The 13,950-nt window shown below is 34.4% G+C and overlaps 2 protein-coding genes across 2 annotated transcripts in view; both read left to right on the top strand.

Annotated features, from left to right (window-relative positions):
- The window catches only part of LOC105457855 (neutral ceramidase), a gene marked incomplete at its 5' end in the record, with an annotated part of 15,665 nt that extends 12,905 nt beyond the window's left edge, over positions 1 to 2,760 (top strand). The window contains one exon of the mRNA XM_011702760.1: positions 1,729 to 2,760. Within this exon, the coding sequence (XP_011701062.1) occupies positions 1,729 to 1,764 (36 nt within the window). The remainder of the gene's footprint in view (positions 1 to 1,728) is intronic.
- A 7,829-nt stretch (positions 2,761 to 10,589) lies between these two features.
- Positions 10,590 to 12,454, top strand: LOC105457854 (neuropeptides capa receptor-like). Its single transcript, XM_011702759.1, has one exon. The coding sequence runs from the start codon at positions 11,456 to 11,458 to the stop codon at positions 12,452 to 12,454; it is 999 nt and encodes a 332-aa protein (XP_011701061.1). The 5' UTR covers positions 10,590 to 11,455.
- The last annotated feature ends 1,496 nt before the right edge of the window (positions 12,455 to 13,950 follow it).

The raw sequence follows: 13,950 nt of genomic DNA, 5'->3' as shown, positions 1-13,950 counted from the left end.
TGTGCTCTTCCGATCTTGTTTTATAGCAATACTTATCAGTTTTAACATTCCAACAAATTATTTTGATGATGCAACAAAAAATTATTTTCAGATCTGTTTTTAGCAAAATTTTTAGACCTTTCAACAAAATTGTTCTTTCCGTGTATATATAAATTTTTTTTCAACGTATATATAAATAGCAAACATAATATATATAATACGTAATAGTATACACTTCTATATTTTTAATACGCCTAGTACAAAAAATGCCTCATTGTTATCGATCGTTACATCAAGCAGTCGCGTACTGCGTAATAAAGAAAGATGTTAAGTTTTGGCTGTTTCTCGGCTGACATGAAAAGATACAAGATATATATATATATATACAAGTATATGTATCATATTAAAGGGAGTACTTAAGTGGAGTCGAGTGATATTGCTTATCTTAGGGAAACTTCGGAGAGCTGGGAGAAATTGTAATCAAAGATAATATAAATCTAATGCTATTATATTATATATAATAAAAAGTTGTTATGTAAAACGATAAGATAATACGTCGAAAATTAAACAACAAGGACTCCATTGTATGGAGCTACTAAACACATATAGAGCGACGTCTACAATGAGTCTTAAGATTTATGAAAATTGACCAGTCACAATCGATTATTCATCTAATGTGAGAAGAATGATCGATTGTGATATATCAATTTTCTTAAATCTTAAATCTTAAGTAGACGCCGGACGTCATTGTAAACGCCGCCGGAAAAAAGAATTTTGTTGGAGCTAAATCTGAAAATAATTTTTGTTCAATAATTAAAATAATTTTGTAAGAAAGTCAAAATAAATTGTTATAGAATATCAAAACGCGGGTTTATGCTTATCATTTTTATGCGGGGCAATGCTTATCATTTTTAACATTCCAACAAAATTTTCTGACGATTCAACAAGAATTAATTTTCATTTTTTTTGCTGTATCTGCCATAAAACCGAGGAGATTGATGTTACACATTCTGTAATATTCTGTCATGTGGACTTACATACATCTAATTTGAAGATTTACGCCTCAATCTAGTTCGTATATATAATGTAATAATTAATACACACATTTTTATATTGTCAGATCGTTATAGGACGACCGTTTTTGTTTGTATATTATTTTCATACGGTTAGACCGTTAAGATAATCGAAAATTGTTTTTAGATTATGTATTAGTAATTTTTTGCTTAACATTGAAAATTATCTTATTTGGATCGAAACGTCTGTTAACTATATTATAAAGTTAATTAAAAAGTTAATTTTAAAGTTAATTTTTTAAAGCTAATTAAAAAGTTAATTTTACTTGGAGCATTAAATATCTTACTTACAGTCCTTTACTTCTTATTAATTAATTGTCAGATCTGTATTCAGCAAAATTTTTAGATCTTTCAACAAAATTGTTCTTTTCGTATAAGCGATCTCATTGTAGACGCCGCTTAACTTGGAGATTTGCAAGCAATGACGAGCGACGAACAGCCCACATAATACAAAATAATCGTTCGGTTTCAAATCCTGGCTTTGAATAACGAACATGCCTATTAAGTTATACGTGTTCGAGTCCTCGTTGCTTTAATTTCCGACGTCTTAATACTTAACAACTTTTTATCAATCAGCATTGTTTTTAATTTACGTATCGAAACTTGTTCGTGTTAGCCGAGAGATCGCCGAAACTCAACGTTTTCCCTCAATTATATTTTGTTCTTATGATTACAGGTAAAAGTTCCTGTACGTCGACGTTATGGATTATAATCATTTGGTGCCACTCTTGTCTCTCGCCGCGTGTGTATTTTTAGTCGACGGAAAACTATTGAGCTTACTTTACAATTAAATTGTGCCTGCTCGAAATTTATTTTAATGTGTAAATAGATAATCTGTTTGAATAAATAATAGCAAAGAGAAAGGAACGAGCAGTATGTGAATATGATTGTTTCTGTTTAAAAGAGATTGCGTTTTTTTTTCGTATTTTCATGTACATAGCTTATACGTAAAATAAATCGTTTTCTCTCTTTTCACATAGATATAGGTATTCCCTCGTTTAATAATGTCCTCTCTCTCCATCTTCACGTACTCTTTTAGTTTGACAAGGAAATTATTACGCTTAGTTTACATTTAAATTGTGCCTGTGTTCCTAAAAAAATTGTTTTATAGCGTGATATAGAAATTTTATTCTATTTCAATGAAGAATAGCGAAAGAACGAGCTGTGTGTGGATACGAAATAAACGACTGTTTTTTATTTGTTTGATAGGTACCGTGTGTTTTTACGTATCTTTATATAACGCAAGCTTGCATACATGAAATAAATAGTTTCCTTTCTTTATATAGATATATTCTCTCGGATTTAATAACTTCCGATAATATACTATTAAGTTTCGGATTTTCTTCGGATGACTTTTTCTTATTATATAGTTTTAATTTTCAGGTAGAAAGATTGTAACAGGTGTAATATCATGATTTGCGTCCGATTGACAATAAAGCGGAATATTACTTTATTGATTTTATTTCTGAATTCGGCCTAAAAGTACTGTTATTTCAAAAAATATTAATCGACTTAGTAATCGAATAAATTGCCATATATCAAATTGCTGTGCCACACAACTTATTTTAATGGATGAAACGTTTTGCTCCTCCGGATTTTATAACATAGAAACGTTGAACGGCACAAACTCACAGGATTGGACATTTAAAATATCTAGAGAAACTTTGGATTTAAAAGTAGTTCAAAACTTGCCACTCTTATACTTTAGATCTTGGAAGTTTAGAGACAATATCTTTCTTTCTTTCTTACTCTTGCTTTATTTTCATTCAGAGGAAGAAAAAATGTAAGAATCTTTGATAAAAAAGGGAGAAAAAATTATTTTCAAGAATGTATCATTTTTTTAAGTTTCATTGCAACATGCGACAGCATTTTTCATGCACGAAAAGAGTGAAAAAAACTGACATGATCGTGAAAGTAGAGATAAAATTTATCATAAAAGTGAATTCGGCGAGTGTTATTTGCGTTTTTTTATGGATATTCGAAGTTTATAGGAAATCATTTCGACCGCGGTGCAAGATGAAATTCTGCGGTTGTCTGAAAATCACACATTTCCACGTAAAATTGATCGCTGAATAGGGAAATGATAAAATTAAAGCGATTGGAACAGGATAAAATGACGGAAAAAAACTGTAATTTTAGTTAAAAATTGCGAGAAATTTGAGCGATTTTCTAAAAATGCACTTCTTTACCATGTTGCTCTGCTCCAATCATTTTAATTTTATCATTTTCCGATTCAACGACCAATTTGACATTTAAAAAAACGCATTATTTTCAGACTATCGCAAAATATCATCTTTCATCGAAATGATCCGCTCTTTACTTTAAATGTGCATAAAAACGCTTGCATAAAAAATAATCTTGACCTCGCGGAACGGAATTCCTATGCTGGATTTCGCCTCTGCTTTTATTTAGATATATTGATTTTTCCGTATGTAAAAATAAATTATTTTGATTGCACGATTTTTGTTATTATTATAAGTTTTTTACACAACAAAATTATATTGATATCGCGTAAGATCTTTAACGGAGAATGAGAGAACATGTTACACTTTGTGAGAAGAATCATAAATGCCGGCTGGATTTACATGCGATATATTGTATGCGATCGCAGTCATGTTGTATTATTCTGTTGCTGCACGGAATTACATTACCGGCATAATTCTACACGTATTAACCTGGGAAAATTTCATATCGGCAGGTATTGCTTGCTTTTGAGATATATTATATTCGTATCACATAACAGTGCTTTATATATTCTCTTTATCATTGACGATACCCCGATAATCGATAGCGCTATAGGATTATGAATGCTTTCCTAAGATATTTATAAAGCGAAGGCACGGGAAAATGGAATAATATCTTTTCCATACTAATAATATTTCTTCTATTAGCTTCAAAGGGGTGGGGGGAGGGGGAAATATGCATGTGTTTGATTCCGTGACATTCCGACTGTCGAACATCACAGGAGTTTCTGCAATTAAATCCAATTTGCATTTAATTGGATGCACACAGCATATAGTCAGTTTATTGCCGCTTTTAATTACGATTGCTACGATTTACGTACTGGGAAGTAACTTGTTCTTTCTAACAAAATTTCAGTTAATGTTTCTTTTTTTCCAACATCTTCATTCGCTTTCTTTCTACCTATAACTTGATCTAGATACATTCTTTTGATAACTAGTAATTAATTTAATTATTTTACAATTGCTTTATATTCAATATTTGTCAACAAATGGACTTCAGCAGAATAAGTGCTCAATCAGTAACTCAATCAATATCTCTTGTATGTGATTAGAAAACACCTTTATTTCGGATAATCACTCTCTGTAAATATCTATATTAAGAATTAACCTAAGAATCTTTTAGTAATTTAGTACATAAATGCGCTTTAATATTCAGATTCCATAATTTTGATTTCAAATGTATATATTAATTTATTATAAATTATCAATTTAATAAATACTTTAAATAAAGTTTTATTTTAAGTTCTTAAAAAAATTGTGATTTTTCATATGAATATATAATAATATGACATACAATCGAGTGTTTAATTAAAATAAGTAAAATGATTTAGTTAGAAATATAAAATTTTTCTGTATTTAAAATAACAAATGCATAAACATCACAGAAAAATAATTAATATGATTTGTTTCTTTTTGAGTAATAATAACTGTTTTATTTTTCAGAATCGATAATTCGTAACTTTTTATTGTAATTAATTATTGAGGGGTACTTTTTGTGAGAAAAACTATAACTAATTACTTTTACACAGTAACTTTTCCAATCCTGCCGATATGTAATAGGAAGTTGAGAAAGTCTGTAGCTTGTCGGATGGTGCTGATATCAATCGATTGATTATGACACTTACTAATGATGCTATACAGTATACAACTTTCAAAGGACTCCGTACTCGATAATTTTCATAATTTAATATTTACATTAACTGCTGATATGTATGTTATTTATTATTAATTATCATGCCGCGTTAAGCTGTCACGATGTGAAAGTGTAATTTGAACTCCACTGCCTATTACAAAGAAAGCAAAGCGCTTTGCGTTATCGCACTGAATATCATAGCATTGAAATAATAACGACATTTTCTTGCAATCTCCGGTATCGTAATCCTGCTGTACAAATGTTGGAGGCGTGAAATGCGATATTGTCGAGATAATTCCCTATTGCGCGTAGAGATGCTTTCAATAAACGTATCTTCTTGCGCCGTATTTCAAACAAAATATTCTTTTCCATCGATTTGCATGGAAATGAAAAATAGATCGTTCAGATATTTTTTAATGCAATATTTCTTTTTATACAGAGACACAATGCCCCAAGTAGCAGTATATTGATTTTATATACGTTTTCTAAACGGTTACAAATATTACACCTTTTACAGGAAACATACGTAAAACAATAAAAAGTAATGAAAATAAACACTGTCATCCTCGTTATAAAGTGCTGTCATTAGTGTGGCCTAATTTCATTACTTTTTATTGTCATTATAAAGACGAGCTTGATTTTTACATTGTTAATTTATTATACGTAAAATATATGTATACCAACACGTAGAATAAGTTTTGAATCACTTTAAAAATAAAATTTCACATTTTCATCCAAAAAATACAACAACAATTAATCACATATTCAATAGTTTTATTAATCGCATTAAGAATACTTTATGATTTTATTCAATTCTAAGTACCATTTTATATTTTTTAGTTTTAATTGAATGAAATAACAAAAATTATCCACAGGAGTCGTCCAGTTGCGGATTAAACTACGCAAAACATTTTTAATTTTAATTGAGCATGATGGTTTTTTTCACGAAATCTAATACTGTTTACTACCACCCGTAAAAGCCTGTAAGGCAATCCTTTTTTTACGAGTATTAAATTGAATAAATTTTTAAAGATATATCTAAATTGTCGTTCTACGTTTTAGTTTTACTCAATAATATAAATAAAATATATTGCGTTGCCGTTAGTTGCATGGAAAATACAATAATCACTCAAACGTAGTAAATTATTCAATGAAAAATACAATAATCACTTAAACATAGTAAATTATTCGATGAAAAATACAATAATTACTTAAACATTAAATTATTTTACTAACTAATTACTGAATCCACATTTAGTGCGCTTATGTACATATATTACTCGAGTCGCGCACAGAAGAATGAAATATTTTTATAACTTTTTCAAAAATTTAAATAACTCTGATTATCTTATAATACTTACGTCATCAAATAATAAATACGGTGGAACAGGGCAACTTTCAAAACATGTCGAAGCGATACCAGTAATACGTATTTGTTTATTTAAAAAATAAAAACTGTCGAACGCGTCCGTAATCCTCTTTACGACGGCAACGCTTAATGTTATTGTTATTCATCATTGAAGTATTTCTGATAGTACGGATATACAAACTACGCATATATAAAAGTTATGTATACAAAACGTATGTTCCGTGTACGGTATATATACATACATATATCATTCATTGCGCATTCAAATAATGAAAATGTCTAATGGGAGAAAATAAAATTGACTTTTTTTACGCGCCTCGCTCGTGATTTTGAAGACATTTTATTTACGACTTTAATTTAAGTTTTAAGGAGTACTTTGTGAGAGAGAGAGGGAGGGAGAGAAATCATTTCTTACTTTATTTGCGTTTTATATATGTGCAGATTTATATGCTAGTCTTTTGAAAGTCGATTAATTCCGTCTCTCATTACCCGATTCAATTTAGATTGGAACTTGAAGGATCGCGACATTTAACACTATATATATACACTATATCGTTTGCGAAGTAACGGGTTCCAACAACCGAAATGGACCTTATACGTCATTTTGCAAGACGAGATACAACAAAAGGGGATTGAAACGGTCGACTGCGCGCGCTCACGCGGCTGAAGTGTATTAATTAAACAAGACGCAGGTTGCAGTTTCTCGTAGTTTGTCCAAATATACGAATTAATACATGAGTTCAAAGCGAACTTCCCGAACATTGTCAATCAACATCGAAATCCGACGTGCGCGCACGTCGTCGTGTGTTATTTGCTCTCGACTTTTTCGATAGGAATTGTACGCACCGGTTAATTGCAGCAGTAATTGCAATTATTACCTTAAACAGTTTAAACCTGCGCGCGATCGAGAGAGAGAGAGAGAGAGAGAGAGAGAAACAGAATTTTTCGCGAACATCAAACTCGAAGTGAACAGCCGACGTACATTTTATGGCAGGAAAATGGTGAGAGATGAAGATACGGAAGAGGTAATTGGCTGCTCGGCGGGATCACGGCGCGCTAATTAAAAATAAGGACGAAGGAAGCACTGCACTGCACCGCTACAATGAAGCAGAGGCGAATCGACAGGAACGTGAAGCCTAGTGTTTCGAATCTATCTAATTGGCAAAAGTGATCGGATTGCATCGCACGGGTCTTATACGATTACGATGTAGGTACGTCTTTATGGCAGCCGTGGTATAGTTCGCGGTCTCTCTCCCAAGGCCCGCGCCGCGGCAAATTGCGAGAACGAGCGCGCGCGCGAGCGAGCGACGTACTTCACCCTATTGCGAGATATATAACGTTATCGCCCTCGAAAACTGCCCGCCCGGACCGCGCGACACGATTATCGGAACGAGCGCGAATGGTGACAATCCATTTTTTTAACGCGTGATAACGAGTAATCCGATTATTTGCACGCAAATTAATTATTTTAAGAGGGAAATAAATTGCACGATAACGCAAATGTGTGTAGCTTCACTCAACAGGCGATCTCGTGTTAGTGTATACTGCACGGAAAAAAAAACAATTTTGCGGAAAGATCCGCTAAATTTTAGCTTTACAGAAAATGATTTTAAATGAACCAAAATAGTTATGTTGGAAACTCAAAGTGCAGGTTGCTGGAATATTAAAATTACAGTTGCAGCATTGCTCAACAATATTAAGTTTTCGACAATATTATTTTTCATACTGAGAAAAAAAATTGATTGCAAACAAACTAAATTTGTACATAATTGTTTGATTCAATGGTTGATTCAACAATTCTTTAGTTACACAAAAAAAGATACGGAGTTCATTCATTGTCAACCATCAAAATTTTTTAATCAAGAATTAACTAAACTCAATTAAATTATTTTGTTCGAAATACGTAGTTAGTAGTAGTTATTTTGTTCGAAATACAAAATAAGTAGTATTTATTTGTCTTTGCATGCTATTTATTAGTTATCCAAGTAATTAATATGTTTGTTCAAATTCCAAGTATCAAACTAAACGATGTTGATGGGGATAATAAATTAGGTGTATTTTTAATTGTACGGTTGAATTAAATACAATAAATTTTTGTTGAAACAAAATAGTTTAGTTAAAAAATAGTATTTTGTTTATAATAGTAACAAATTATTTTGTGTCATCGTAGAGTAACATTTAGTTGAACGTATCGGACTAAATATTTTGGTAAGATGAAACAAATTTTGAGTTTTTCAACAAATTTTTTTTCTCGGTGCAGATCTGTATTCAGCAGTAATTTTATAAATCTTTCAGCAAAATTGTTCTCACTGTACATTTATCGACGAAGCGCTTGAGAATATTAATGTAATCCAATACAATAATCAATAATTTTGCAGGTAGAAAAAACATTTTACGCATTAATCGTGTTTTTGTGCGGCTTGACTCGAAGCGAGTTTATGCAAGTTTCGACTTATATAATGAAATGTATAGGCGGCACATTTAACGGAAACGCACGCGATTGTGAATCGGTTTTGCTGTGCTTCGTGATTATTATTAGATAATTGTTCGTCATATTTGCATACGAGTTTATAAAAATGTGAATTAATCAATTTCGATTACATAAAGATTACATAAAGTGTATCACATTACGTATTGGAGATCGAGGATTGCGAATTAAACATTAGAATTTGATCAGATAATTTTTAAATTCCAAATCCGTTCCGTTTCCGATTCGGAAGTCTTCAATCTGCAGTCCTCAATTTCCGCAGAAATGACACGTACTTGAGGCTGCAGTGCCATCAGATTAATTTTTACTCCATTTTTTTTGCATATACAGAGAAAAACGTTGCTTTACATTTAGTATTTCTATTTGCTTGGCTTACATTTATTTATATTATTTCATTGAAACAATATAACTGTAATAATAAGTAAGAACAGTAACATTATTTTGTTGAATATAAATTTTTTAGTTTTATTATATGAAATCGTTCTATTTGGTAGAAAAAAAACATGAATGTTTAAAACAATTTTTTTTTTCAAAATTTGTTAAAATTAAGTAATATTTCTCTCTCTCTCTCTCTCTCTCTCTCTCTCTCTGTGTGTGTAGCGACTTTTTTTACGCTCTTCTAAAATTAGATTTTATACTTAAAGCTTAAACTGGGAGAAAAATGTCAAAAGAGTTGGCGACGTGAAATCATAGAAAGAGGCTACAAATTAAATTGCAGGCTATATCATAATTGTATCGGGTACTTAAGATAATAATGTCGCTAATTGCGTTTGACTTGTAGAATACAAGATGGAAAAATACAGAAGAAAAACCAAAGGACAACTTGTGTTAATACGAAACAACAACTTTCTTTTAAGGGGAATTACACTTTTTATAGGAGTCTATCTTTAACATTTTCATTCTACCATTTTAACGAATAATTATATATTGATACCAATTCTGTCGATACTTTCTGGGTATAATGAATTAATTATGTTATTCAAGTAATGTACTGTCGCACAAATAAAAGTTTTTGAAAATACGATTTTGTTTAAATGTGCAAAATACGTGACAATATATAAAATACATGTAGACACACGTAATAAAATGCAGAAGTAATATTTTTCTATTTAAATAAATTTTAAGTATAAAAAACATCTGTGCACATATGTAAATTTATTGCTTTTCTCTTTTCAGAATAAAAATATAGAGATATAAATGCATAGCGCGATAAGAAGTTAAGAGCAACAGAGATAGAAGGGAGATCATTCTCTTTTCTCTCTTTCTCCTTGTTTGCTCTCTCTTTCTCTCTCTCTCTCTCTCTCTCTCTCTCTCTATCTATCTATCTATCTATCTATCTATCTATCTATCTATCTCTCTCTAAGTCACTGAATAAAATATATAAATATAATTTGGTCTCCGAGAGGGGTAATATACCAAGCTCGCGCAGCCGGCATTTCAGCCGTAAATAAAACGTCACCGCATCAAAGATCGAAAGATCGAACATACATACTTATTTGAAACGCAGATACAAACCCGTACAAAAAGACTCGGTTGTAAAAAAAGAGATACGAGGGATTCAGCATTTCCGTCACTCATGATCTGTCAAGAGGCGAAAGAATACGTGAAAACGGGGGATTCTAAGGGCAAAACTTGAATCGCCCGTCGAGAGAGAGAGAGAGAGAGAGAGAGAGAGAGAGAGAGAGAGAGAGATACCGGCGCGCCAGCGCTGAACCCGCGCCTGGATAGAGAGACGGCCGGCGTTCTTCGACGCGTCGCGACGTTCGCAGTCGTGATTCGACCGGCGTCCGCGGCGGCGGTATATCGCACACACAACACACTCACACACACACATACACACTTTACGCCACGTACATACGTACCGCGGAAGAAAAACAAACCGCGAGAGCGAAGCGGTGTATAGAATTTTTCCCGAGAGTGAGAGGTCGCGTCGTCACGTGTAGACGTGCTTGTATATGCCGATCCTTCCACATACATGAGGAAGAAGTTAAAGTGGACAGCGCCTCATCAATGCGAACGTGAAAAAAAGTGGTGGGCACTTTGAATTGGCCTCTGATAAAAAGCGACGTCGTGGCACGCGTGCTGCTTTCGACTCGCTTCACGCGCAGATCTCAAGCTCGCTTCAGTGATAAAAAGTAAATGACAATGAATCGTCGTCCCGCTCGATGCGAACTTTTACGACAGACGTGGGAAGACCTATCTCTTCAGACCTACAGAGTCTAAGGGTCCAGGAAGACCTATAGCTTCAGCAAGAAAAAAAACATCTTTCGACAGCTTTCGGAGATTGGATTTCCAAGTTAAGCCAAAATAGACATCAAGCTTCTCTCGTTGCCACTCTGTATGAAAGGATAATTTATTTGCGGCAAAACTAAACGATCAAGAAGAAGAAGAAGAAGAAAACAAACTTAAAGGGGTGCGTGCGGCACAAATCGACGGCCGGAAGAGGGGGAACGTTCTAATCTCGCCGCGAACTATTAGAGGAGACTCAATTATTGTCGGAAGTGATCCAGAATTGCCTGGGCTACTAGCTTCTTAAAAGAAGTCCAGGTACATTCGGAAATCGTGGCACTTTGATTCATCGAATCAGATATCCAAAGACACTAAGAAGAAGAAGAAGTGATCCAGAATGCCAAGGAGCAGTGGGCTTCCCAAGTACGCTGCACGCATCATATGATTGGGATCGCGATGGCCCCCACGGTGGTGTCCATCCTGTTGAACGGCACTTTATACCTGAAAGGCGGTTACAATGACGACATCCTGGCGACGTCCACGACGGAGAGCTATCTTAACGACTCGATGGCGCTCGAGGACGTTCTGCAGGGAACGTCCTCGAGCATGTCGCTCGGCTCGTACCGCGACCCCCTGTACGTGGTGATACCGATGACCGTGATCTACGCGACGATCTTCCTCACGGGCATCATCGGCAACGTCAGCACGTGCATCGTGATCGCGCGCAACAAGTCCATGCACACCGCCACGAACTATTATCTCTTCAGCCTGGCCGTGTCCGACCTGTTGCTGCTGGTGTCGGGCCTGCCGGCGGAGATGTACCTGGTCTGGTGCAAGTACCCGTACATCTTCGGCGAGGGTTTCTGCGTGCTGCGCGGCCTCGCGTCCGAGACGTCGTCGAACGCGTCGGTGCTCACCATCGCCGCCTTCACCGTCGAGCGATACGTGGCGATCTGCCATCCGTTCCTCTCGCAGACCCTGTCGAATCTCTCGCGCGCGATCAAGCTGATCCTGATGGTCTGGCTCGTGGCACTGCTGTTCGCGCTGCCGCAGGCCCTGCAGTTCGGCGTGGTGCGGCACAACGGGCATCCCGACATGGTGATGTGCACGATCAAGAGGATCATCATCAGCCACTCGTTCGAGCTGTCCACGTTCCTGTTCTTCGTGATACCGATGTGCCTGATCACGTTCCTCTACGTGCTGATCGGCCTCAAGCTCCGGAAGTCGAACATGACCGTTCCGGGTAGAAGCGAGTCCGCGATGCGAAACTGCCGGCATTATCCCGGGAGATCGTCCAGGCGGGTGGTGAAGATGCTGGGTGAGTGCCGTTTCTTTTTTCTTGTTCGCCAAGTTTTTTTCGCGACACTTCGCACTCCGTCCGCCCGCGACGTTCTCCATCCATTAATTTACGTTAAAAACTTGGAGCGTGTACAAAAATAGCCGTAATATATATGATTACGGGTGGAATGGTCGTGTCTTCCTTTAGAGATCCATCGATAAGCGATTTAATTGCGGATTTAAATAAATATAAGAGTGAATCGCTGAATATTTCACGTTGCGACAAAATTGCAGCGCTCGCGTCGGGGTCGGTCGGTTTCATGAATCACTTCGTTTTTACGTGCAAACACGTTGAACGATTCAATAAACCGCAAATAATTATCGCACTATTGCAGCCGCGACTCCGTAATAATAGCACATTTGCTCTCACAAACACGGTTGCGCATTATTATTTTATGATAAAACGTGAATTATCACTACGCTGTGTGATAAAACGGCGATTATTAAAATAAATATAATTAATAAAAATATATTAATAATATATTAATAAATAATATATAATATATAATAATAAATAATATATTAATAAAAAAATAAATAAACTAAAAACAATCGCTGCACTGTGAAAAGGTCGAAACATTTCTACTATGATAATAATAATAATAATAATAATAAACGCACAATGAACATATTATATTTAATAAAAAAGAATTTTAAAAAATTAGATAAAAATCATCATCTAATAAAGCTTTATGTTGCGTGAACGTCTATATTCATTTATGATTAAAATGAGCACAATCAATCAAGAGGCATGGAAATCTAATTCCATGCAGTACCGTCGTTGCAAATTATATGGATAAAATTCTCTGTGATCGCGCTTTGTTTAGTATTCAATACGCCGATTTTAGACAGTGTGAAAATTTTCGTTGAAAAAAATATTTAGTTCAAATACTGAAACTTTGTTTAGAACTGCTCGTGACTACTACAGGTATCGCGGAATTAATATTAAAATCCTCGGTCGTACTCGATTTCTATGCAACGCAATATGCAAAAGACGATTATCTATCCGTGACAGTGTTAGAGAAACACAACAATGCACTCGTGCGACGTCCGCGCCGTTCATTACTTTTTTTTCCCGCGAAATTTCCTCATAACATTGAAAAAAATTATTATACCGTTAACGCAAATATATTTAGTTTTAAATTCTATTTAAAACTAAGTTTTAAGTTCTATTTAAAAATACAATTAGTCAAAATTTCTTGCTAAATTGTACAAAGCTCATTATTATACGTGTACACAGTTTGTTTAAAAATTGCCAAACTTTTTTCTACAGGCTGCGCAACCGAAGTAACCTGTTGAAATAATATGTCAAACAATTTTCTGTGGAATTCAATTTTCTACTTTGTAAGAATTGTGCGTCTCTTCACGTTGCATTATTTATTTGTTGTGACGTTAAAAGCGTTAGTATGTTTTCACAAGATATCTAAGTGTTTGATCATTCACAGTTTGACCATTCATTGTTTGACCATTCATCGTATTCACCTAATATAGCTTTCTGTTTTTACTTTCTTTGTTCGCAGTTAAAAATAAATTTAGCGGAACAAAACATTTTAACAATTTTGGAAATACTGCAGAAGATTCCGATTTTCAAGATCATT

Source organism: Wasmannia auropunctata, unplaced genomic scaffold, assembly GCF_000956235.1.
Source record: "Wasmannia auropunctata unplaced genomic scaffold, wasmannia.A_1.0 LD334966.1, whole genome shotgun sequence".
Lineage (NCBI taxonomy): Eukaryota > Metazoa > Arthropoda > Insecta > Hymenoptera > Formicidae > Wasmannia > Wasmannia auropunctata.
Note: the sequence above shows the minus strand (reverse complement) of the source record. Positions and strands in the feature narration are given on the sequence as shown.